Below are 27,750 nucleotides of genomic sequence, written 5' to 3' on the forward strand. Positions count from 1 at the left end.
CCTGAACCAATAGGCTGCGCCATACACCGGAAGCTCAGGCTTTCTCGTCCTCGTCATTCTTTCCTTCCGCTTTCGTGTCTCTTTCGATGAATCGATCTTAGTGCTGGCTGGTTGAACACGCCTGAGCGGAGAAGCGAAGTGCTAAAGTAGCGGACGATGGAACTGGGCTGGCTGGTCGAAGGGATCGTGGTATTAGCGACTGCAGGGCTGGCTCTGGTGAGAAGGGATCAGTGTTGGCCCTAAAGCATTTCGAGAATGAAGGCAGAAAGGCAAACTTCCTCGTAGTGGGCTCTCCTTTCTTACAATCTCGGCCTCCAGACTTACGTTCTTCATTTTCCTGACATTTCAGGAAAATTTGGCCTACGGGATTCATTATATCCGAGGTTCAACTTTATATCCGCAAATTTAACAAAAATGCCTCGGAATGCATGCAATACGTCCTTCCTAGAGTACGGAGTAAGCAGTTCACCGTCTCATTCTTCACAGACTTTAGGCAGTTTATAAATTCAAAAATAAAATTGCATTGTAAAACTTTAGTAATATCAGATAAGAAAAATGCACAAATATATAAATGCACATGCTTCTGACTACAGCTACATTGAGACATTTGGAGGGAGACATCAGTGGATTTCCACGTTTAGTTGTGCACTTCTTTTTCTAAGATTTTGCAATTCAAGTCTTGAGTTCATCTTTGTTTACATCATAGTTTTACTTAAAATTACTTTAATAACTTCTGATTTTTTTAAAACTATATCTTTCTGGTGCATACTGCCCTTTGAGATGTTGTTCTTATTACCTTGTCAGAGAAAGCTGGGCTGCTGACTTGGATACAGGTAGTCCTCAATTTACGGCCACAATTGAGCCCCAAATTTATGCTGTTAAGTGAGAAACTTAAGTGCCCCATTTTAAAACTTTTCTTGCCATTCTTTGTTAAGTGAATCACTACAATTGTTAAATTAGTAACATGGTTTTTAAGTGAATCTGATTTCCTCATTGACTTTGCTTGTCAGAAGGTCACAAAAGGGGATCGCATGACCATTTATCACAATGGTCATAAATATGAACCATTTGCCAACCATCTGAATTTTGATCACATGATCATGGGGATGCTGCAAAGGTTGTAACTGAAAAATGGTCATCAGTCACATGCCATTGTAACTTTGAACAGTCACTAAATGAACTGTTGTAAGTAGTTCTTGTAGTTATGTAAAAACCTGTAGTTTTTACTCAGAAATTTTTACTCAGAAACCTTTAAGAAAGGCTCAGAACTCAGCCTTTCCTAAATTAGAAACTAAAAGCCAAAAAAAATTAAAAGCATGGGACAAAAGAAAAACTAATATGGCTTAATCTAATCAACACTATTCGGTATTCTTTTGTTTTCATTTATCTTTGCAAATGATCCTGTCATTTTATGCAATTTATATATTGCCTTTTGTTCTTTAAAACTCTCATCTCTTTTTTTAGGAGCTTATCAGCAGCATAATTCAGCTTCCTTTCAATCCACATACTCTCTTCATATGTTTGTTTTATGCTTCAGTCCTCATTTACTTTCTCTACACAAAATATTCAGGGTATCGCTTTTAGTCCTGGTCACTCTTTTTTGTCATGACTATTTGCCAAACCATAACATGTAACTATCATCAACCTGTGAATTCCTACTTTCATATGCTGTCATAACAGTTTAAATAACACCAATTCCTAATTTCTCATATATATTACTTTCATTCAAAAAGGAGTCATATCCTTTTTCTCAACATACAATATATTCCTCTATGTCTCTATGTCTTCATTTCATCTGTTACACATGAATGTTGAATACTATAATTTATTCTGTGTTTACATTTTGATTAGTGCATAGTCTCCCCCAATGCACACAATCTTGGACATTGAGATCAAATTTATTTCTTTTTCTTAATTTTATTTATCTATTCTCTATTCACTTTAAAAACTTTAACATGAATGTTTTAATCTTGCAAGAATGGTATTGCATTATTATTACAGCACTATCAGCTACTGCTCCTCTTTTACTTCCCTCCCAGATTGCTGTCATTGCATATATAACTGCAAGACAGTCACCAAGTATTTATGAATATGAAGATGAGAACTTATTTCTGAATGATAAGAAATCTGTGCCTAGCCTTCATGACCCTGCAACACGTGAACTTTCTGTAGTTATACCTTCATATAATGAAGAAGAACGATGTAAGAATAAATATTTATATATAAGATATTTTGCTTTATAAATTATTTTATCCTCAGTGTAGTTTTAATGAAACAAGATCTGCAGTTTTGCTTTTTTCCACATCTTACAGTACCATCAATGATGAATGAAGCTCTAGATTATCTAGAGATGAGACAGGTACGTATTTGCAATAATTCAGTAACATTTTTGAAAGTAGAATCTTCTGATTGTAAAAGAACAAAAAACCCTGTCAAATGAAAAATGGTTCTCTTTATTTTTATAGAAGCAAGATCCTTCATTCACATATGAGGTCATAATAGTTGATGATGGCAGCACAGATCAAACCACAAAGGTAGGAAATAAAGGATTCTTACAAACTTCAGATACTTGTGAACAGTACAGATGCTCTTCATGCTTATGAGCACTCATTCAGTGAGTGTTCAAACTTGTGATGGTCCTGAACAAGGTTGGGTTACAGTTAATCTTTGGAGTTTGACTGTTGTAGCATTAAATGACCTGCATGATCCTCACTTAATGACTGCAACTGAGATTGCCAGAATTGTTACTAAGCAATAAGATCACATGACATTATGTTTTATGATTGAATTGCTTAGCAACACCAATTCTGGTCCCAGTCACTGTTATAAACTGAAGACTATCTGTTTTGTTTGTTTTTTGAAAAAGACTTCTTGTTGTTAAAGTTTAAAATCACAATACCAGAAACAATACATGCATAAGAAAAAATATCAGAAAGCTTAAGAAGTAATTTTATCTATTCCATATCTCATTATTATTGTTGGTGTTATTATTTTGAGGGTCTGATTCCAAGATATTTACAATGTTTATTATTAAGCCAGTGATTGCTCTACTTTGCAAGCTACCATTTTTATTTAGTGATAGAGAACTGAAAACCTTTTCCTTCAGTGTACACTCAACTGAGAACATGGTTGCCTATGTATGTCAGAATAGCCTTTCTGTATATACCGTATTTTTCAGAGTATAAGACACCCTTTCCCCCACTCCCAAAAAGAGGGTGGAAATGTTGGTGCGTCTTATACACTGAATACAGCCATTTTTGGCCTCCCAAAGCCCCGCCCTGCTGGTCCCATTTTTGTGAAAAATGGGTCTGTTTTTTGAAAAAACAGGGTGCACAGAGGGTTTGGGAGGCCTGCAGAGTGCTCCTGGGGGCTGGGGAGGGCACAAATGCCCCAGTTTTTGCAAAAAAGGGGGGTTTGCCCTCCCCCAGGAGCACTCTGCAGGCCTCCCAAACCCTCTGTGCGCCCCATTTTTCGCAGAAATGGACAAAAAGCAGGGTGCATAGAGGGTTTGAGAGGCTTGAAGAGCACTCCTGGGGGCCGGGGAGGGCAAAAGCAGGCCCATTTTTGCAAAAAACGGGGCGCGCAGTGGGTTTGGGAGGCCTGCAGAGTGCTCCTGGGGGCCAGGGAGGGCAAAACCCTTTTTTTTCTTACTTACCTCTTCGAAATCTTGGTGCGTCTTATACATTGATGCATCTTATAGTCCGAAAAATAAGGTACTGCAAATACGCATTTTTTGTTTTTTTTTTTTGTTTCTTGACTTTTCCCTTGCTTATATGTTACATTGTGATAACAAAGCACAAAGAGGTGTGTGTGTGTGTGTGTGTGTGTGTGTGTGTGTGTGTGTGTGTAAAACAATTCACAGCTAGAATTGATTCTGCCAGAATAAGTATAATATATCTGTCAAAGTGATAATATATATTTGTCTAAAATAATTATCTCCTTCATTATGTGCATTTGTGTTCAAGTATTACATAGATTTATATAAACACTAGCATTAATTCACAGAGGACATTATGAAATATTTTAAATAACTGACAGTCTATTATGGTCTTACTGGAGATAATTTGAGGAAATGAGTAAAGAAAATGATGCATGTATTGTTTGTCAACAATCTTTGAAATAGAAAAATTTTGGGTAGAAAAATAGTTTTTAGCTAGGCTATAATTATACTTGTTTTAAGGACTTGGTTATTCATGATTTGTTTAGTAACAGAAATTAAACACAAGCAAGAATTAAGCAAAATAAATTGAAAGGGAAGTAAACTATACTAATTATTAGTAAATTATTTGGCCATTACATGCTGAATATTTATTCATTCATTCATTCACTTTGTATAGGCATCTATCTCATATTCATAATTCTGGGCAGTTTAACCATTAAAATACCAAAGCAATTCAAAAATTACAAAGAAAAAGAATCTAACCGTATTAAAACCACTACAATGAGCAGCCAAGATACAAAACATTCAAGGCATTCAAAATGGAACAGGCTCCATTCCATCACATTAGTCCTATTTATTGGTAAGATATACTGTGTGCACAATTATTAGGCAAATGAGTATTTTGACCATATATCATTTTTATGCATATTTTCCACCTCCAAACTGTATAAACTTGAATGCTTAGTGGATATAAGCATATCGGGTGATGTGTATTTATCACATCACCTGTATTTATCAGGGTGTTGCCTAAGGAGATCAACACCCTATATCAAGGTGTGCATAATAGTTAGGCAGTTTCTTTTTCTCAGGCAAAATGGGCCAAATAAGAGATTTAACTGACTCTGAAAAGTCAAAAATTGTAAAAGTCTTTCAGAGGGATACAGCACTCTTGAAATTGCTAAGATATTGGGGCATGATCGCAGAACCATCAAACCTTATGTTGCAAATAGTCAACAGGGTCGCAAGAAACATATTGAGAAAAAAGATGCACATTAATTGCCAAAGATTTGAGAAGAATCAAATGTGAAGCTACCAGGAACCCATTATTCTCCAGTGCTATCATATTCCAGAACTACAACCTACCCTTAGTGCCCAGGTGTTCAGTGCTCAGAGACATGGCCAAGGTAAGGAAGGCTGAAATCCAACCACCACTGAACAAGACACATAAGTTGAAATGGCAAGACTGGGCCAAGAAATATCTGAAGACAGATTTTTCAAAGGTTTTAATGGACTCATGAGATGAGAGTGACTCTTGACTGACCTCATGGACAGGCCCATGGCTGGATCAGTAACGGGCACAGAGCTCCATTTTGACTCAGACGCCAGCAAGGGGAGATGGGGTATTGGTATGGGCTGGAATTATGAAAGATGAGCTAGTTGGACCTTTTCAGGTTGAAGATGGACTCAAAATCAACTCCCAAACCTACTGCCAGTTTTTAGAAGACACTTTCTTCAAGCAGTGATACAGGAAAACGTCTACATCTTTCAAGAAGACCATGGTTTTTATGCAGGACATTGCTTCATCGCATGCATCCACTGTGTGGCTAGCCAGTAAAGGCCTTAAAGATTAAAGAATAATGACATGGCCTAAACCCTATTGAAAACTTGTGGGCCCTTCTTAAACGGGAGATTTACAGTGAAGGAAAACACCTGTTTTCTGAACAGTGTCTGGGAGGCTGTGGTTGCTGCTGCACAAAAAGTTGATTGTCAACAGATGACAGACTCCATGAATGGAAGGCTTATGACTGTTCTTGAAAAGAAGGGTGGCTATATTGGTCACTGATTTATTATTATTATTTTGAAATGTCAGAAATATTTATTTGTACATTTTAAGTTGTTTATTATTCTCACATTAACACATGCAAATAAACAAGTGAGATGGGGAAATTTTTGTTTTTCATTTAGTTGCATAATAATTCTGCACACTAATAGTTGCCCAATAATTGTGCACATATATTCTCATAAGAAATCCCAAACTTCACTTTTACTTTCTTAAATATTCAGGTTTGAGGTCTATTAATATTTTGGATTGACCAAGAGCACTGTAGTTGTTCAATAATAAAATTAATCCTCCAAAATGCAACTTGCCTAATAATTGTGCACACAGTGTAGATTATTCAACTGGTTCTAGATGCCACTAAATATATATTAAAGGAGGTACCTTTTAAGAAAAGCTATGCAGCACAGGGCTAGCCTGCCTCCTGAAGTTGTGGCGGTTCTACCCCTGCAGCTTTTCAAGAAAAGAGTTTACAACCTTTCCTGCCCTGGACAGGGATTTGGACTCTATGACTTGTAAGATCCCTTCCTATCCTAGGATTCAATAATACTTTGAAAAGGTGCAACAAGGGGCTGAAGAACAGTGTCTCTAACATGGTATTTTGTAACGTCAAATTTGCCTAGGGCACCGCTAAGACATTCGGGGTTGACTGGATTATCATAACACCCTCCTAGCTGTGTTCACCACAATTAAGAGGATGACGAGGGGAAAGATTTTCCTTGAAATGATGAGGAAAGACCCCCACCCCCAGGAAAAGACAGATGGGTTCATTCTGATTGTATAAGACCAAGGCTTAGGAAACAAATACATACAAAACCAGAATTGAGAAGGGAGCAACAGACAGCAAATGCCACCTCTGTGAATATGCTGAACAAACAGTGGACCACCTAGTTAGCTGCTACAAGGAGATTGCATGAATGAATTACAAACAATGGCATGACAAAGTTGCAAAAATGGTGCATTGGAATATCTGCAAGAATTACTATTTGCCTGCCAACAACAAGTGGTGGGACCATAAAATTGACAAAATAATTGAAAATGAAGAAGCTAAAGTACACTGGGACTTCGGAATTAAAACAAAAGCATCTGCCACATAACACCTCAGAGTTAGCAATTGTTGATAAGAAAAGACAAAAAAGTCTCAACAGTAGACTTTGCAGTATCTGGAGACAGAAGAATGAAGGAGACGAAACTGGAGAAAACCACAAAATATAAGGACCTGCAAATAGAACTATAACAACTGTGGCAAAAGAAACCAAGATAGTACCAATAGTTGCAATCCCAAAATGTGGAGCACCAGTTGGACACCATTGGCATTGACAAAATCAACATCAGTCAATTGCAAAAGGCAGCTTTACTTGGGAACAGCTTACATCCTGTGACAGTATCTTTAACACCATGAAACAACATCTGTCTGGGAAGGATTTAATAGGTGAATAAATTAGCAGGAAAAAGATTAGAAAAATTCAAATGGCATTTTCTAAACAAAAAATATTTTTGCCTGATACATATATATTTGAAACTCTTGACTATCAATTAGTAGCAAGTATAGCATTCCAAATTGTGATTACTGTTGTTTTATTCTGATGTATTATTTTCTATAGGTTGCACTGAGGTACGTTAAGAAGTATGGTAGTGACAAAGTGAGAGTACTCACTCTGGTGAGGAATCGTGGAAAGGGGGCAGCTGTTAGAATGGTAATAAACTCACCTGCTTTTCCTTTAAGTTGCATATTTTCTTTCTCAGAGGAAACAAATGATTCAATCTTTACCTTTTAGTATGAACATTTAAATTAAATTCAAAAATATTACTGAAGGTACGGCAAACTTACTGTTTTCATATTTAGAATTTATAGTGCTTGATGTCTCTGGAGATTTTCAGTCATCTAGGTCATAGTTTTCCCAAAAGTGCTTTTTCAAGAAGCAACTGAAGCAATGTGATATATGCAGTGTAATGTAGTGAGCCATGTGCAGATCTGTTTCTTTTGGGGAAACAAAACAACCACTTCATAAATGAATGGTACAAAATAGGGAAAAAAAACCCATCAGGACAAATTCAGCAGTCCATCTGCATTTAAAAGGCCATTCTTGAACACAGCAAAGTCTACATTTTGGACTGAGAGGACTGTTGGTTTGAAAGGGGGGTTAAAGAGGCCAACTATGTCAAAATTGAATAGCCCTCTTTCAACAGAAGGGGAAGGATACGACACCATCTATCTCCAGTCTACAACACAGTCCTTTCAACAGTTCCAAGAAGGCTCCACACCAATTTGCACTTCTCAGGTGACCCTGATGACAGAAATAAACCTCCAGATGGCCTCAACAACTCTCTAAAAGAATGCAAATGACCAGCTGTCTGCAAAGAATATAAATCCTTCCATTTCCCACCATCCAATAAGAACTGAAAAAGCTTTTTGGATAGGAAATGAAACCTCTTCAAAGAAAAACCAGAAAGTCCAGTTGCCTCTTGAAAAAGCACCTTTGGAGACAACCTATAGTGCTTATTTTGGCAAGTTGCTTTTGTTATTTTGGTAAGTGCTTATTTTGGTAAAATGGAACATAGACTGGCTATTTGATTTAATGGATTAATGGGGAAAGGAATTTCTATTAAACCAAATGCCTCTTAAATGACAAAATAATTTTTGAGCCCATTTTTGACACCATGAGAAAATATATTTTTCAGGTTACAATCAATAAAACTTTTGACAGGATGCAGTGAACATTATCTACTACTTTGCCAAACTGACTGTATTCTAAATTTGAAATGAAGTCTCTTTCTGTTTGAAATTTAATAAAACTTGGATCTACAAGTTTTTAGTATATTAGTATATTAAACCCTGTGTCTACTTAACCAGGATCCTTTGAATAAAACCATCTAAGTTCCATAGACATTTACTAGATTACCATTCCAAATTTGCAAAGTTAATTTAAAATATTTGTTCTTTGGGAGTACTTTTAATTTAAGTTGTAAATTAAAATTAAAATTAAATTAATTTGTACTTTTAATATTTATTATACATGTCCATAAATTATTATCTTCATGTTTGAAAGACATGTGATAAAATTAATATTGAAATGGATGTATTTAACAGTAATTTCACTTTTATGGCCATCTTTGAAAAATACTGCATTCCCCCCATCTCATGTGGTGAGCCCATCTCTTTAGCAGGGATACAAAAGAGAATAATACATGCTTCCTGTAATCTTCTCCAAGAGACATGGAGTTCTGGTATTTTGTCTTTTCAAAAACTTAACATTACTTAACATTAAAATTAGCCAGAGAGCCAGTTTTATATAATGGTTAGAATGCTGGCCTAGAATCCTACAGATTGTGAGTTCTTGGCCCCCCTTTGGTATGAAAGCCAGCTGGGGGACTTTGGGCCAGTCATTTTCTCTTTATATCCAAGTTGTTGTTAAGGGAAAATGAGAAGAATTAGGTATATTTACTTGGTTGATCTATAAAAATATAATCATAATAATGGCTACATAAAATATAGACCTCATTTTAGTTTCTGGTTGAGTTGCCTAGTAGCACCTTTGTCTAGAACCATTGTTATTGTTCTTGACTAGAGATTGGCGAGGTTTGTAGCTATAATTCAAACAGAGCTTTGTGAAGTTGTTCTTAGTGTTGAATGTGACTATTGGTACATGGAAAGCTTATTGCATCATATTAGTTTTTAGTTTTTTAAACAGATTATTCTATTTTAAACATAATTAAAAGGGAAACTGGCATGATGCAAAGCAAAGCATTAGTCTCCAGAGATATGATTTCATATAGGTTGTGCAGACAGTCTTACAGAATTAAAATGGTGGCTCACCGCAATTGTTTGGCAAAATTCTTAATCAGTATTCTGTTAAGCAGTCTCATTAATTTGGTTTCTGGCAAATTGCAATTAGTGACTGGCCATGTCCATTGTGGCATCCATTTTGTGAACAGGCAGTCCACCCCGTACTAGCAATATGATTGTGTTCATGCTGTCAAATATGTTCTCTGGTTATAAAGTTAATACCTAAATTATAATTTTGGGGAGAGGATTCTATCAAAACAAAGTATGACTTTTTTGTCTTTTCATAATAATCTGCTGAACTAATTTAGGTCCTTACATATTTTTTTAACTGCAGGGTGTATTTTATTCACGAGGAAAAAGAATATTGATGGCAGATGCTGATGGAGCTACAAAATTTAAAGATATTGAAAAAGTAGAAAAAGGTCTTGAGAGTCTCCAACCCTGGCCTGTGAGGTTCTATTTGTCTACTTTTTCTCCTTTTTGTTGGATTAGTAAGAAAATAAATATGTTTCCTTTTTTAAGTCTTAAGACAGGATCCAGAGAAAATTGAACATATTTAATTTCTTAAATTGTGTAGGATTAGAGCAAACATCTTTTATCAGGTTTGCATACATTTTTTAATGCTATGTTCTAGTTTGAGATTTGTAGTTTGGGATTACTGCAAAATATTCCCTTTTTCTACATGCAAGGGAGTTTAGGCTCAAGAAATTAAATTTTGGAGCTGATGGAAAAGTAGTATGAGCATTCTCATGTGATTATTTTTTCCCTCTGTTATCATTTGCATGCCCTTTGGAAACACTATAATCAAATGTAATTTCTTGTTGCCATTATTTTTTTAATTTAGTTTTAATTTAGCTGAGCTGTTTCTTCAAACAATATGCTTTGCATCTTATGGAAGTACAAAGCATCTTTCTTTGAATAATGAAAGCAGCTGCATCATTTTCTAGGCTTAGCCAGCTGCTTTAAAAGCTGCTTCCAGGTCTCTCTCTATACATGTACATGGCAATCATTGTGTCTCAAAGAAACAGCAGGAGCAACTTATAAACTCACCACATGCACCTGGAAGAAGATACAATGGCTTTTATGAGTTGAAAGGAGTGCTTATATGAATATAATTTGGAAACTACCTGTTCTTTACTCTGCTTCCCTTAAAGCTGTTAATGTTTTTCCCTCTAGGAAATGATGGCCATTGCCTGTGGCTCTCGGGCTCACTTAGAGAAAGATTCCATAGCACAGGTATATTTTTCTTGCCTCTGTTTTTTTTCTTCTGCACCTACTGTCAGACAGACTATTCCTTATAGACAGATATAAATGCCTTCTTTTTTAAAATCAAACCTATCCTCCTTTACTTTGCACAATCTCTGGTTGGAATGCAGAATGTGGGCTCTTATTCAGCAGTATACAGCCAGCCTAAATAACTAACACATTCATTACTACTGAGTATTTCTAACACAATTATCAAAGTCTCCATTCTGTAGTCTCTAAATTGAACAGTTATTTTAAAGTATTTTTATTAGATCAAACTAATTAAGAGATTAAAAAGTATATATACAACAGTATTAACAATATTGTGTAAGCACTAATTTGAAATGATAATGATAAAAAAAGTAAGAAGGGAAGGCCTAGGTTCCTTTTAAACAGAACAACTTCAAACCCCCTCCCGCCACATCTTTTCCTTGCCCTTTGTGGAAAAAAATTTCAAATGTTAACAAACAACACATATCAGTAGATCTTTACTGCATATGAGATGCAGATTTATCTTTCCAGTTTTTTTTATGGTAATTGTTTTAGTTGATTTCCATACAAGGAAAATTTACAATACCTGGTATCTTAGAAGATTACAAGAGATATAGCCAAGAATATCAGTTCAGGAATATTGAATGCAGTGTTGATATTATTGCAAAATGGAGCAATAGGATAGGTTCAGACAACTATTAGTTAATGTTCCAGTCCTGAGTTGTATCTCCAAAAACTGATTATAAATAGTTCTTAAATTGTGACTGTAATAGGGCCTGGTCATTACAGTCACAAGAAAAATTACAGAATTACGGAAAAACAGTTGGAAGGGACCTTGGAGGTTTTCTGGTCCAACCTCCTGCTCAAGCAGGAAAATTTATATCATTCTGGACAAATGACTGTCTAATCTCTTCTTAAAACCTCCACTGATTAATTGTTCTCACTGAAAAGAAATTCTAGGTTGAATCTCTTTTTATTAAGCTTCCATCCATTACATCTGGTCCTGCCCTGAGGTGCTTTGCAGAAGAGCTTGACCTCCTCTATGAGAGTCCCTCAGATACTGGAAAATTGCTATCGTGTTAATCCTAGTATTTCTCTTCATTAGACTAGACATACTTAATTCCTGCAATCATTTGTTGTTTAGTAAACAAGGCACCCATGTGATTGCCCCACTTAACGACCCCTACTCTCCCTGATGTGAATGTTGAGCAGAGCAAAATATGCCTCGGGTGTGGGAGGTCTAGTAACTTAGTAGTAAACAATTTAAATTTATACTGTGATTTAAACATAATATTGGCAGTGTATTTTCTGCATTATTGGATAAGTATCTCAGATCATTTAGTTCAAGATGGACCACATTGGAAAAGCAGGGTTATAAATACAATATTTCAGATTTTATTTGGAATGCCGATCTCTTGTTCAAGTATAATTCTAGAAATACGTTGAACATAAAATATTCAGTAGGACTGGGCGGTACTATAAATTCAAAGAAAGAAAGGTGCTTCAGAGTTTGTGTTGGTATATTCATAGCACTGCTAGCATATAAATATCAGTGCTGCTCTTGCACTTTGGTACATTTGTTCTGTAGAAAATTCTTATTTTTTCTTCTTATACTTGTCACAGAGAATATAGTTTATATGTAGTTCTGGTAAGGTGATCATGGTAAGCTTGTTATAGTAAGGTGATTATGGAAACAGAAAAGTTCTAGAATGCATTTGTTTTCTTTACTTTAGACCTAATATTTTGTGTATTTTGTTTACAGCGTTCATACTTCCGAACCTTTCTAATGCATGGATTCCACTTTCTAGTCAGGTTCCTTTGTGTTAAGGATATCAGAGACACGCAATGTGGTTTTAAACTCTTGACTCGGGAGGCTGCTTCTCGGACATTTTCAGCTCTTCATATAGAACGTTGGTTGGTATATTTCTTTCAGTTAATTGGAAACTGGTAATGTGTGCAAGGTTATGATGCATAATCCAGTATGTACATATATATGCTAAATAATTTTATGACTAGAATGCAAAAGCTTTCAGGCATTGCAAAGACTTTTGTATATTCACTGGGTCTTCTTATTTTCAATTTATGAAGATAGCTCTTCGTGCTTTTATCAAAATTAGAAGAGTTACTTTTTGTCTCTAGGACAGACCAATATAATGCAATTAAGGGCCACATTGATAAATTAAAAATAATCCTGGGTTGCAGTGGAGTAACTGCTAGGTCTTTCTATGGTAGCAGTCAGTGAGGCTTGGAGGTGCTAAGCAGCATGTTTTTAGAGGGGAGATGACTGCAAAGAACTAGACATCAATAGTTCTTTTCTTGTGGCAGTGATGCTTAGCAGCAGTGAATTTGTAGACTTTTCCAAAAGTGCTACAGATCTTATGTTATACAGGCCTGCTTTAGATATCATTTAGATAAGTAAAAGGATGCATACCTATCCCAGTGAAGTTCAAATCTACTTTTAAAAAAATACTATTTATTTAATCAGCAGAAAAAAATAATAGAAAAAGGGTCCCCCTTTTCAAAAAAAAATACATATACATTTACACTGGAGGAAATGGATGAACTTTTTGCTAATCTGTTAGCCAAGGTATGAAGGAAACTACAACACTGTCATAATGGGAGACTTTTAACTACCTTGACATCAGCTGGGAAACAAAATCTGCAGTGAGTGGGAGATCAAACAAATTTCTGAATGCCTAGCTGACATCTTTGTCATCCAAACGCTGAAGGTGGGAACAAGAGGGTTGGCTATACTGGACATAATCCTAACTAGTATGGATCAAATGGTTAAGGGAGTACTCTAAAGCACCTGAGGACAGGACAAGAAACAATGGGTGGAAGCTTGTTAAAGAGAGATCCAAACTAGAACTAAGGAGAAATTTCCTGGCAATAAGAACAATCAATGGAACAGCTCTCCTCCTGGACTTGTAGGTGCTCCATCACTAGAGGATTTCAAGAAAATATTGGACATCCATTTTTCCAGGATAGTATAAGATCTGCCTTGGGCAGCGGGTTGGATTAGAAAATCTTCAAGGTCCTTTCCAGCACTATGATTCTATAGGATGTAAATTCATGTATGAATGGAATGGCCATAAGAGACACTAGTGCTTTTCATATAAGCTGCTTGTGAGACTTTGCTGGTGAAATTGGATCCTACGAGCCAAATGGGATTGCTGCAACTATACCAATCTCCTTGCCTCCCCACTTGATCTGCTTGAAGTTCTAGCTGGATTGACAATAAAGTTCCCCAAACAAACGGTACAGAGGGACTTTAATCTGCCTTTACAGGCACAGACAGTTGGAATTTCATGACAACCATGGACCTGACTCATATCAATGGTAACATATTAGACTAATGGGTCTAGTTGGCTTTCAGAGGTAACCTAGAATTATTCCTGTGGTTCTGATGCATGGTTTGACTTTGACCCTGATTTCCCTTTGGAAAGAGAATGATCACTTTCTTATGAGATCTTTTGGAATTCTTTCCATTTTTATGGCTGTAATACTGCAATGTGTACCATATTAGCTGATGCGAAACATGGACAAAAGCTTTTTCTAGATTAAGGAAATGTGTAATGACTTCTTTTTTTCTCTGTGCTCTATGAGCACGCAAGCTGCAAAAATGACACTGGTGGTAGTCAAGCCTTTCACAAAACTCTTCTTGGTGCTGATTTCAGCGATGTCACAGAGATGGCGGTTGAAGATTCGCTCAAAAAAATTCATTGTGTATGACAGGAAGGGGATTGGTTCATAGTTGGTGAAGCCTGCTTGGTTGCCTTTATTCTTGAAGAGAGAAACAGTAACAATTATGGCACAATTAGTAGGTACATGACTAGAATCCATAATGACATTGAAGAAGCTTGTCAACTATTCAGTTGCTGTGCCATGAAGTTCTTTCAACTTCCAGATATCTGACTAGTAAATTATCTGAGCTATATGCTTTTGAATTCCTCATGACATTGATAGGTAGTCCAGTTCTTTTCATTATTATGTAGCAGCCCTTCCAGTTAACCAATAGTTTGCTTTCTGTACTAAGTGATAATAACAACACTTGGTCTTTTTCATTGAACTGCTGTAGTTTTAAACCCTTATCATCTTACCTCTTCTGTTCTTCCCTGGCTCTTCCTAAACATTCTTGGGCAATGTGTCCTACCACCCTTGATTTGTTTCTCCAGGTTAATATGCATTCTACCCATGTTTCCCCGAAAATAAGACCCTGTCTTTTTTTTTTTGCCACCAAAAAAGGCACCAGGTCTTATTTTCAGGGGGATGTCATCCACTGATTCACCTCACTTATGCATGTCACCCCCTGGCCTCTTTTTCACTATCAGAGGCCTTCATCTGGCAAGACCAGTAAGGCTTTCCTGAAGGCCTCTTCCGGATTGATTTGGAGTTCTGTTATCGGCTACAGAGGCCTTCTGGAAAGCCTTGCCAGCTGCAGCAAAAGAAATGGGCCAAGGTGTGTGAGGCCTGGCTGCAACTGTCCAAAGGTAAGTAATATGGAAGCTCCACGCCCCCATCCCCACCCTAGTTTAATTATTACCTGTGCACCCTGGAGTCTTAATTAGGGCTTATATTGGGCGCACATATAAAAATCAAGCTAGGACTTACTTTCTGAGTAGGTCATATTTTGGGGGAAACACGGTATTAAACTGTAGGAGCTTTCTAAATTTTCACACAACCCTTCCTTAATAACTCCCAACCTATTTTGAAGTTGCCTCCCAACTTTTAAATCTAGTGGACACCTTTGGGATTTGCCTATGGGCCAAATACCTAGAGTACTAGAAATGGCAGCCAAGTATCCTAACTTTTTGGTTTTGTTGACCTGCATATTTCGAAGCATAGCATTCAGGGTCTGATGGATCTTTTTAGTTATGCCATCTGCCTAGGAAAAATAAGGACTGGTACACACTCCTGTTATCCCTAAATCAGGGTAAAGATATTTAAGTAGGAGTGAGTGAAAATTAGATGCTTGATCCATGAGGATCTCCTTTAGTATTGTACTGATTGTGACCAGTTTCTTTGTTATTTATATTTATTAATGGAATTGTTTTCAAATAACAAGTTGCATAGTGATATACAATTAGGATATACAGTATTCCTTTACTGGATTGGAGCAGAGGGCCCACAATATCCATGGCTATTTTGAAAAAAGAAATGGGAAACAAGGACACTCTCCCTGGCTCCTCTTCCACATTCCTGTACACACACATGCACCAGTCAGCTGGCCTTCACGTACACGGGAGCGCCGAAACCCGGAAGAGCAGCATTCCATCGCGCATGCACAGGCTGGCACCGAATTTCCAGGTTTCCATTACACACATGCCCGATAGCCAGCTGTTCATCGCGCACACCTCTGTGCCGGAAACTGGATGTTTGGGTGCTGGCGCGCACATGCGTGGTGGAACACTGCTCTTCTGGGTTTCAGCGCTCCCGTGGGCACGAAGGCCAGCAAGCCCGTGCGGTCCAAGCGGGATGGTTTTGCGTGCCATTTTTGGCATGCAGGTCAGCACGCAGTGACATAAAAGGTTAGCCATCACTGGACTAGAGCCCCTCAGTTCCCCTATTAAAGTGACACAGCTGTTTAAAGTGACACACCTCTTGTTTATTCTCCTTCTTTTCTTCTGCCATACTGGGCTCTTTCATTACTCCTACTACTTTAGTCTCCTCCCTCAAGCCCTTTGTTGGAATCAAACCTTCAGCAATTGGAAAATCTATTCCAATCATTAGAGTACATAATAATTTGGGGATTATACCTGTCACCATTATTTATTCATTTGACTATATTTTGGCTGTAACAAATGGGAGTCTGTACAACTCAAGTGTCCACAAACATACTTGTGAGTTTTTCCCTATTTATTTATTTATTTATTTATTTATTTATTTATTTATTTATTTATTTATTTATTATTTTATTCAATTTGTATACCGCCCTTCTCCTAGTGGACTCAGGGCGGTGCACAGCCAGAGCTAAAACACATACCAATAAAAAATTTATAATTATTAAAAGAATTACATACTTTGGCCCAAATTTAAAACAATTCAAATTAAAACCCATTGACAAATTAAAAGCTAAAAAACTAAAAAAAAAAGGAGGGGGTTCACGCCAGCCCTGTTTGATGGAAAAGGAAAGTTTTCAGGGCATGGCGAAAGTCCCGGAGATCTGATATCCTTCGAATCTCCGGGGGCAAATAGTTCCAGAGGGCAGGAGCTGCCACAAAGAAGGCCCTCCCCCTGGGGGTCGCCAGCCGACATTGCCTGGCTATATAAATGCAGTCCTCAACTTACAACAGTTCACTGAAAAAAGTGACATGACCATTTTCACATGACCATTGCAGCATCCCCATGCTGCACATTATCAAAATTCAAGTGCTTGGCTGACTCATTTATGACAGTTGCAGTGTCCCAGGGCCATTTGATCACATTTTGTAACCTGACACAGCAAAGCCAGATTTGCTTAACAACCAAGTCACTAATTTACCAACTACAGTGATTCACTTAACAACTGTGGCAAGAAAAATTGTAAAATGAGGCAAAGCTCACTTAACAAATATTTCACTTAGCAACAGAAATTTTGGGCTCAATTGTAGTCGTAAGGTTGAGGACTACCTGTACTGCCTTTTTACTAAATGAGGATATACAAAAGTCTTTCTATTCCCACTGGCCACAGGTTGTTAATTGTTTATTAGGACAGCCCTTTATTTCAGAGAGCCATCCTTTAGCATTTATTTATTTTTTAAAAATTCACTTTTCTGTCATTTTGGTTAATTAACTTTCATCATACAAATGGTATCACTTAACACATTTTTTTTTCAAATAATTTTTATTGAGTATTTTACATTTTTAAAACCAAACACACAATAGCAAAACAAGAGGGAAAAAAAACACATACACTTACATCAGACGTTAAAATACAATACTAACAACAGATATATACAATTTTACAACTTTCTGCATCGACTTTACTCTTTACTCTTTACTCTTTACTGTCTTTACTCTTATCTTCCCGCTCCTTCTCTTTATTTTTAAATATTCATAATTAACCTTTTTGTAAGCAGGGTCATTATTTACATTTATATCCAATATATTAATATCAAATTTCACTTTATATTCTTATTTCTTAATTTGATTTTTGTTTTCTAACCATGTATAGAACCTGTTCCACACTTTGAAATAATCCGAGTTGTCTCTTTCTTTGATCTCCATCGTTAATTTGTCCATTTTGGCGCATTCGAGGATTTTTTAAATTACTGTTTCTTTCGATGGTGTATTGGTCGACTTCCACATTTGTGCTAGAGTAATTCTGGCTGGAGTAATCCAGACTTTTTTCCATTTTTCTATCAATCATTCCTAGGAGGAACATCTCCGGTTTAAAATCCATTTTTTGGAATGTAATCTCTTCCAACCACCCTTTATTTTTATACCAAAATTTCCTCACCTTAGGGCATATCCACCACACGTGGTAGTATGTCCCTAGTTTGTGACCGCATTGGGGTGATAGGTTGGGGTACATTTTTGCCAATCTCCCTGGTGCTAAATGCCACCTATAAAACATTTTATAGCTGCTTTCTTTGTATGATACTGCCATGGTCAATTTATAATTTTTTTTCTCACAATTTTTCCCATTTATCCAATTCTATGGTATGTCCGAATTCCTAGCACAACTTATCGTTTCCTTTACTGTTTCTTCTTCCAATTTGTATCCTAATAGGTAATTATAAATACTTGTAATTATTTTTCTTCCCAATCCTAATATTAATTTAGGATTAATTAATTGTTAATTAATTAACAATTCCAATTGTTTCCTGTTTATGCCAAATTGTTCCTTATCTTTTTTAAATCTAATTTTGATTTCTAAATATAGCTACCATTCCAAATTTATTCCTTATTTTTTCAGCTCTTGTACTGATTTTAATTCTCCTTTTGTGTCTAATAAATCTGCGTATCTCACCATTTTATCTAGGTCTGTGGTATTTGGATTATCATTGCTTCCATTGTAGACAACCAAACTGGGACTTTCATATAATGATTCTTTTTAATCTTTTCCCATACTTTCAGTAGTGCGTCTCTTACCTTGTGACGTTGAAATTAAGTGTGTGATTTATTTTTCCCATTCCATAGAAAGCCATGCCAACCGAGTTGGAGGTCATGGCCTTCTATCGTTAATATCTGCTTGTTTTTAAGTTGTATCCAATCTTTAAGCCATGTTAGGGATGCCGCTTGATAGTAAAGTTCCCATTCTGGTAAACCGAAACCTCATTTTTTCCTGCTATTTTGCAGTAATTTGAATTTAATGTGCGTTTTTTTCCCTGACCATATGAATTTTGATGTCAGTTTGTTCAGTTGTTCAAAAAAAATTTCCTAATGTTATTGGTACTGTTTAGAATAAATATAGTAACTTGGGTAATATGTTCATTTTTATCGTCAAAATTCTGCCAATTAATGATATTGGTAATTTAGTCGTGTTATCCAAATCTTTTTGTATTTGTAATAGGAGTGTATCATAATTGTCCCTCTTTATGTACAAATTCTGATGGCCAAATTCCTAAATATTTAATTTTTCTGTGTTCTCGAAATTCCCAGCTCCTCCTCTAGTTGTTCACTCTGTTGTTTAAATTTTTAATCAATATTTTAGTTTTGTCTTTATTCATTTTAAATCCTGCTACCGCGCCAAATTGGTTTATGTCTTGTAATAAAATGGGTCCAAATTCCTCAATAATAAATGCCAGATCATGTGCGAATGCTTGGACCTTATATTCTTGTGACTTAATTTTTAATCCCTTTATTTCTGGATTATCTCTAATTTGGGAGATTAATGTCTCCACCGACAGAATGAACAACAGAGGAGACAGCGGGTAGCCCTGTCTTACTCCTTTAGTTATCTCAAAACTTTCTGTTTGTTTCCCATTAATTATTATTTTTGCCCTCTGTGTAGTGTATATAGCTCTAATCCTATCTATAAATTTTTCTCCAAAATTCATTCTTATTAATTGGCTTATCATAAAGTCCCAGTTTAAGTTGTCAAAAGCTTTTTGTGCATCCAAAAAAACCACAACTACCTGTTTTTTGGAGTGAGCTTCGTAATATTCTAATGCATTGATGATAATTCTTATATTATTTTTTATATATTTGTTGGATAGGAATCCATTTTGATCCGAATGTATAATTTCAATATATTTTTAATTCTATCCGCTATTATGGCCATAAATATCACATTCTTATACATTCATATAAAAATTGAATTGTCTTTTTAAAATAAATTTACATAATTGTTGAGTTTAATTTTTTTAAAAAAATAAAAATAGGTGTTTTGTAAAATTTTCCTTGGTTTTGCTCTTAAATTTTGCTTTGTACAGCAAAATTATAAACAATTACATTTTTATGCCAATGGGTCTTTTTCAGATGTGTTCTTTTTTAGGTTTTTTTTTCTTTATTTTTTCTCAGGAGAATATGGTCACTGTAGATATAAATGTAGCTCCTAAACTGCCTCAGTAGAAGGGAGATACATAGTATTGGTATAGGATTACCTTTTTCTTTGACATAGTAATCAGTTACTTCCCTAGCTGGAAGTCTGCTATAATAAGGCCTTAAAATCTTTCCTGTTTTAAACTGGGTGCCCTTTCAAATGTAGCAAAATAAGCTTTTATATTCCATGATTAATTTAGGAAGTTGATATCTTTTTCTCTCTCCCTCCAGATCTGGTCTTCATCCTTTTTTTAATTAAGCCTTTCTTCTTGCTATTGCCTCCACTTTTCAGTTATGATATTGACCTAAGTATCTGGGCCTAGCCCTTTTTCTGGCTGTTCTGTATTCTTTTACTACAGGTTTAGGATGGACACTTGCCCCTTACCAGAGTAGTAGCCTTCTCTGTGTCCAAAGGAGAAGCAGTCCCTCTATGTTTTCCATCTTTTTTTGTTTAGTGTAAGCTCTACTGAAGATTGCATATTTGAGCTCCTTCACTACCAAGGAGATGCCCCTCCTACATGTGAGCTACTTATAATGCCTTCATAAGAAAATATTCACAGTAAGTTGAATTGATCCTGAGTGGCAACAATGGAGTTTTCAGGCACAAACCAGTGGCCTAAGAAACCAAATTGTTTGTATTCACTGACCAAAGGTAGTGTAGCTAGCATACTAACTTACTAGGAAGGACAATTAGAAGTTATCTAAAATATTCCAGCATTATACAATAATTAAAATGCCTTTTCTTTTGTCATCTCTTTGAAAAGTAGTAATATATCAGTTCTGGTTCTGCTTTTCTCACCGCTGCTTAGCAAACTGCCAGTGCTTTGCTGGGACCCAGTGTACTCTGTAGTTGTTTACATATTCAACTCTATCTTGAAACTTCAGAATGACTTGGTTGTTTTAAGTGAGCAGGATTTGGCCATTTCTCAGGAACACCCTTCAAATGTAGTTTTAAAAGCCTGGCTTCTGGGAAGGTGTGGTGAACTCTGTGAAAGATGACTCTGCAAAAGCAGAGCCGGTGAGTGCAACAAAGAACAAGGAATCATTGAGTAGAACTCTCTGGATAAGGAGATGACCAGAAATCACCTGCACGTACTCCAGACAACTACTTCTTGTGAGGAGACCACAGGATAACAGTTTTCTGTGGGTTTGAGTGCTGGCTGATGAGATGATGATATTAGCCATTTTGCTTGCAACAGCAGTGGAGATTTTTAAAAGACAAAGTTTGCAAACATGACTTTCTACTCACTTTTGGAAATTGTTTATTAACTACTTCTAAACTATTAGCTTTGGACCAACAAATCTGAAAACACTGGGTGAGTCTGCCTTCAATCCTGAATGAAAGAAAATTTTAATCATAAGTTTTAAGAACCTAAAAGTCTTAAATAATGAGCAAAAATAAAATTTTGGTCTTAGAAAATTGTAAATACACTAAGGATCCAGATAAATTTGATATATTGAAACGTTTACAATAAAATTTTGGATTTAATTATAAAAATACAGCTTCTCTTGGAAAATAATTTTGTCTTTATTTTTACAAGAAAAAACAAGCAATTCAAAAACTCGACACTAGGGAACACTAAAGTTTTTAGATAAAGAAAAGATTTACAAAGCTGCAAAATGTTGCCAAATGTTCTAATAATGAAAATACTGAAGACGACTTGAAGAATATTGGGCTTCCAAATGAAGAAATGGTGGACTCAATTCTGCGAAATTTCTTAATAAAAATTATAAATTTTAGATTTAAAGGCGTCAATATGTTAATCAGATATATTCTTATCTTTATAGGTCTTACTTATATAGGTTACTTTCCTGAGGCATGAAACTGGAATTTTAACCCATAGTTTTTGTTTTTGGCTTCACTGATAATAGTAATTAAGTTTTTTATTATTACTACATACTAGTATGTTTTTAATATGCTGTAACTTGCCTAGTGTTGCTTAGAGGATTAAAATGAATAATGAATAAAATGAATAAATATACAAATATCTACTTTTATAGTTGGAAAAATAAGAAACATATATCACAATTATTTTTATTTCATGATAGAAAAATTTAAATTGGCAACATTATTGTCATACGCGTATGGAAATCTATTAGAAGAATTTGAAAATATTTATTCTGTTCTTCTTCCAGGGCTTTTGATGTGGAACTTCTTTACATAGCTCAAAGCTTTAAAATCCCAATATCAGAGATTGCTGTCAATTGGACAGAAATTGAAGGTCAGTTACATTTTGTGTCATTTTGATCAGTTCTAGAGATCAGGTGAGTTCCACTGGGTCGGTAGTCTTAATATATTCCCCATGATAATATAGAAAGGTTAAATTATTGTTCCACAAGACTTTCTAATACAGGTAGCCCTCAACTTATGACCAGAATTGAACCCAAACTTTCTGTTCCTGAATGATACATTTATAAAGTGAGTTTTGTCCCATTTTACTACCTTCCTTGCCATAGTTAAGTGAATCATTGGAATTGTTAAGTTAGTAACATGTTGTCAAGTGAATTTGGCTTCCCCATTGACTTGGCTTATCAGAAGGTTGCAAAAGGTGATCACATAACTCTGGGATACTGCAACTGTCATAAATATGAGTCAGTTGCTAAGTGTCCAAATTTTGATCATGTGACCATGGGGATGCTGGAGTGGTGAAAGGTTTTTTTCCAGTGCCGTTATAACTTTGAACGGTCACTAAATGAACTTGTAAATCAAGGACTACTTGTATAGTTATTAAGAAAATTAAGCTACCGTATTTTCCGGCTCATAAGACGACTTTTTAACACTTGAAAATCTTCTCAAAAGTCGGGGGTCGTCTTATACGCCGGGGGTCGTTCTCCTGTAACCAGGCAGACAGCCTGAAAGGCTCTGACGAGCCTTAAATGGCTCTGGCAATCCAAGCTCTGACGATCTGCTAATCAGGCAACTCAGTTGGGATCGCCAGAGCCATGGAGAAGGAAAAAACTTTTCTCCTTTCACATGGCTCTGGCGATCCAAGCTCTGACGATCTGCTAATCAGGCAACACAGTTGGGATCGCCAGAGCCATGGAGAAGGAAAAAACTTCTCTCCTTTCACATGGCTCTGACGATCCAAGCCCTGACGATCTGCTAATCAGGCAATTCAGTTGGGATCGCCAGAGCCATGGAGAAGGAAAAAACTTTTCTCCTTTCACATGGCTCTGACAATCCAAGCCCTGATGATCTGCTAATCAGGCAACTCAGCTGGGATCGCCAGAGCCATGGAGAAGGAAAAAACTTTTCTCCTTTCACATGGCTCTGGCGATCCAGGCTCTGACGATCTGCTAATCAGACAACTCAGCTGGGATCGCCAGAGCCATGGAGAAGGAAAAAACTTTTCTCCTTTCACATGGCTCTGGCGATCCAAGCTCTGACGATCTGCTAATCAGGCAACTCAGCTGGGATCGCCAGAGCCATGGAAAAAGAAAAAACTTTTCTCCTTTCACATGGCTCTGACAATCCAAGCCCTGATGATCTGCTAATCAGGCAACTCAGTTGGGATCGCCAGAGCCATGGAGAAGGAAAAAACTTTTTTCTCCTTTCACATGGCTCTGGCGATCCAAGCTTTGACGATGTGCTAATCAGGCAACTCAGCTGGGATCGCCAGAGCCATGGAGAAGGAAAAAACTTTTCTCCTTTCACATGGCTCTGGCGATCCAAGCTCTGACGATCTGCTAATCAGGCAACTCAGCTGGGATCGCCAGAGCCATGGAGAAGGAAAAAACTTTTCTCCTTTCACATGGCTCTGACGATCCAAGCCCTGACGATCTGCTAATCAGGCAACTCAGCTGGGATCGCCAGAGCCATGGAGAAGGAAAAAACTTTTCCCCCTCCAGCTTGCTTATCTTAGCTGCTTGCCTTGCTTCGCTTGCCTGAATCCATTCCATCAGCAAGCAACTCCCTGTCTGCAATCAAGCAGGCAGGGAGTTGTGGACTTCAACTCCCAGAATTCCTCAGCCAGCAAAACAAAGCTGGCTGAGGAATTCTGGGAGTTGAAGTCTACAAGTCTTAAAGTTGCCAAGGTTGGAGACCCCTGTTCTATTGGGTAAGTTTTTCCCCCCTTTGGGATCTTTAAAAAAAAAATAGTTAATTGGGGGTTTTTTTAGTTGTTCTTTTTTAGACCTAGCCATTTAAAGTTTAGGAAGTTTTAAATTTAGCTTTCATATAAAAATTAAAATAAAATAAAATAATATTTGTGCAGCTTTCTGAGATTTAGTATGTTTTTGTAGCGTTTCATTCTAACTACACAAACACACAAAATCTCACAAAGCTGTATGTGGAATTTTGTGTGTGTAAAGTGTGAAAGTTGGGTTTTTGGGCTTTTTGTGGCCGTGTGAGGTTCCTGCTTGTTTCAGGGGCCATTTTGGGGTCTAGCACAGCTGCTTTTACATTGTGGGTGAGCCAGTTGTGTTGTGTTGTGTTGTGTTGTGTTGTGTGTGTGTAAAGTGTGAAAGTTGTTTTTTGGGGCTTTTTGGGGCTGTGTGAGGTTCCTGCTTGTTGCAGGGGCCATTTTGGGTCTAGCACAGCTGCTTTTACATTGTGGGTGAGCCAGTTGATGTTTTTTAATTTTTATTTGGTGTGCGTTGGAAGAGGGGTAGTCTTATATGGCGAGTATAGCCCAAACCCTATATTTTAACAGGAAAATTCAGGGGTCGTCTTATACGCCCAGTGGTCTTATACGCCAGAAAATACGGTATTTTCCCCACACTGGGTCTTTTGCATGCTGCTCCTTAGTCTCCTAATATGCTTTATCCCTCACTGTCAATATATTATGAAACTATTTATTTTTCAGTAGATTTTATCATTTTTTTCCTAGTAGTTAATAAAGATTATGGTGTGATAGGAGGTAATAGAATCCCTGTTGGGTGATGATTCTGAGAGAAACCAATTCCTAAACTATTCCAGTAATTTTACCAACATAAACCAAATTCAAAACACTCCATTGCAATACGTACTCCAATTTGACTGCATTTTAAATTTAAAACCCAAAATAATTTGAAATGATAAAGTAAACTGTACTTCACAAAAGTTTAGCCTCTTATTAAAGTTTGTAAATCTGAAAAGGTGCTACCTAACTCTGATTTTTGAAATAGAACAGCAAATAACACTAATGCAATGAGTAATGTTCTTACATTCTTTAGTCACCATCTGCTAGTTTGAAGATGTCTTATAACTTGCTTCTGTACTACTGTACTGGCTACAAAAGACTGTTACTTTATTGTATAAATAACATTTATTGATACTATAACAGCAAAATAAAAGCAAGCACTATTAAGAGTCTTATCAACAGTTAGATACACAGAGATATACATATCAAATCTTCAGCCACCTGATAAAATTATTTTTAATAGTAAACTTTAAAAAACAAATTAAATTAGTAAACTCAATTACATTAAATTGAAAATATGTATCTGGAGATTGCTGCAAGGAAGGGATGAGATACATACTTTCCAACTCAGCAACTAATTGTAGCACTTCTTATTTTCCTCCATAACTAACAGAATCAATTTCATAATGGCTTCTGAGTGGGCCAAGTGTTTTGTTTTTTGTGTTGCTCAGATGATTCAAGTTCACAAATATTCCATATAACAAGAATGGTTCTGCACAGATAGCACACTGTACATATGACCACTCATTCAGCAATTGTTCAAAGTTATGACAGTGCTGATCAGAGAGACTTACAACTGGATTTTGAAGTTACAAGCATGCCACATGATCGCAAGCTGGTCACTTGGCAATCCATTCGCATTTAGACCAGTTGCCAAGCACTCTTGATCACATGATTACGATTTGCACCCTTCCCTGCCTATTTCCCCAGAAAGTCAGTGGAAAAGCTGACAGAGCAGATTGCAGGTCCTTAGGGTAGTCTACCCATGCACCCTCTCCTGACCGTCTACACTTGTGCTGGCTATTGTGCTAGGGAGTGGGAAAACTAGGGAACAATAATCTGCTAGCAAAATGATACAACTGAATATTGCCTATTTTCACTTGAGATTATAATTTTGTGCCTCTTTGATACATTTTACGTTAAAACTATAAATTTAATATATTTCAGAGCAAATTAAAATTTAAAATTAGTGATTTTGAAATAATTACCTTTTATATGTATGTTTAACATAAATTTTATTATTTTTAATAATCATAGGTTCTAAGTTGGTTCCCTTCTGGAGTTGGTTGCAGATGGGAAGGGACCTGCTTTTTATACGACTACGATACCTGACAGGTGCTTGGAAACTTGACACCAGAAAATTGAATTAATTTATTCATCACCAAAGGATTGTTTTGATAAAAAAAATATATGATTTTTTTCAACAGTATAAATTAAGGAGAGAAATGGATCATGCATTACAATTTTTTTTCTGAATTTTCTTCAATGGCCAAAAATACAGCTTTTTTTCAGCCTTTTTCTTTTCAAATACTGAAATCAGTCTTCTTTTAACTTTTGTTTTCCATTTGTACAAAATACTGATGGACATTTAACTTTAGAAAATGGCATTTCACTCTGGATTGCTATTGCAGGGCCTGGTGGCTCAGCAGACTGATAGCATTGTGATTAACACCAGCTGTCTGCAGTTATTGTAAATTCGAATCTCACCAGGCTCAAGGTTAACTCAGCCTTCTATCCTTTCTAAGGTAGGTAAATTGAGGACCCAGTTTGTGGGGGCAATAAGCTGACTTTGTATAAATATACAAAAGTATAAAGGCTATTGCTTAACGCATTGTAAGCTGCCCTGAGTCTCCGGAGAAGGGCGGCATATAAATCAAATTAAAAAAAAAATCTATAAAATATTTTCTACAAAAAAAGCAAATATAACCATAGCAATGTGTGTGTTTTTGCATACATCACATTTCTTTCATAAATTATAGTATCAGTTTCCTAAGTACTGTAATACAGTAGTTATTGTAATCAGTTATATTGCAGTTTATTTTTGTGAAAATATTCAGAAATTGGACTTTTACATTAAATTCAATATAAAATTGCTGAACTTATTCACCATGTTTTAGATTAAAGATACATCTGATGGACAAATTCCTAATCTGCTGGAATTCTGAGCACAAGAAAGTGTTTATAAAACATAACATACTGGCAGTTTTCAATATTGTGGCCCATTAGTTGTCATCATGTGTCGCAACTAATTCTACGAGACGTTCAAGATATTTTTGTGTATCTTTATTGTGGGCAATTTTCTAACTGTGATAACCATTCATTTAAAGCACTCAGGTGTCAAACTTGCCATGTCACGTTGCCGTCATGTGACATATTGCAACATTTTTCCCTTCGTGGAGCTGGGCTGGGCGTGGCCTGTGTGTGACACATTCGGCCCATGGGCCACCAGTTTGACATCCCTGATTTAAAGTGTAGATGAGCTGGTATTTAAAACATTCTTAGATTGTTGCTACAATGAGAATCAGTATGGCATAATGATTTAAGATTTTGCATTGGGGCCAGGAAGTTTCAGGTTCAAAGTCCATTTTCAGCAGGAAAAGTTCATTGGTTGAGTCATTTCTCAGCACAACCTATTTCCTAGCAT

At 36.4% G+C, this 27,750-nt stretch overlaps 1 protein-coding gene across 2 annotated transcripts; it reads left to right on the forward strand.

The window, feature by feature from the left end:
* The first annotated feature begins 82 nt into the window (after positions 1-82).
* Positions 83-27,204, forward strand: ALG5 (ALG5 dolichyl-phosphate beta-glucosyltransferase). Of its 2 annotated transcripts, none has more exons than XM_070938347.1 (10): positions 83-216; positions 2,040-2,202; positions 2,313-2,359; positions 2,466-2,534; positions 7,322-7,414; positions 9,839-9,952; positions 10,681-10,740; positions 12,503-12,654; positions 22,342-22,427; positions 26,364-27,204. In XM_070938347.1, exons 1-10 carry the CDS (start codon positions 157-159, stop codon positions 26,474-26,476), a joined length of 957 nt encoding a protein of 318 aa, XP_070794448.1. In that variant the 5' UTR covers positions 83-156; the 3' UTR covers positions 26,477-27,204. The 2 variants fall into 2 exon arrangements, with proteins under 2 accessions (XP_070794448.1, XP_070794449.1); XM_070938348.1 differs by lacking the exon at positions 83-216 and adding an exon at positions 386-456.
* Positions 27,205-27,750: the final 546 nt, after the last annotated feature.

This window comes from Pituophis catenifer, unplaced genomic scaffold, assembly GCF_029215685.1.
Source record: "Pituophis catenifer annectens isolate HBS135680 unplaced genomic scaffold, rPitCat1.0.hap2 SCAF_2, whole genome shotgun sequence".
Taxonomy (NCBI): domain Eukaryota; kingdom Metazoa; phylum Chordata; class Lepidosauria; order Squamata; family Colubridae; genus Pituophis; species Pituophis catenifer.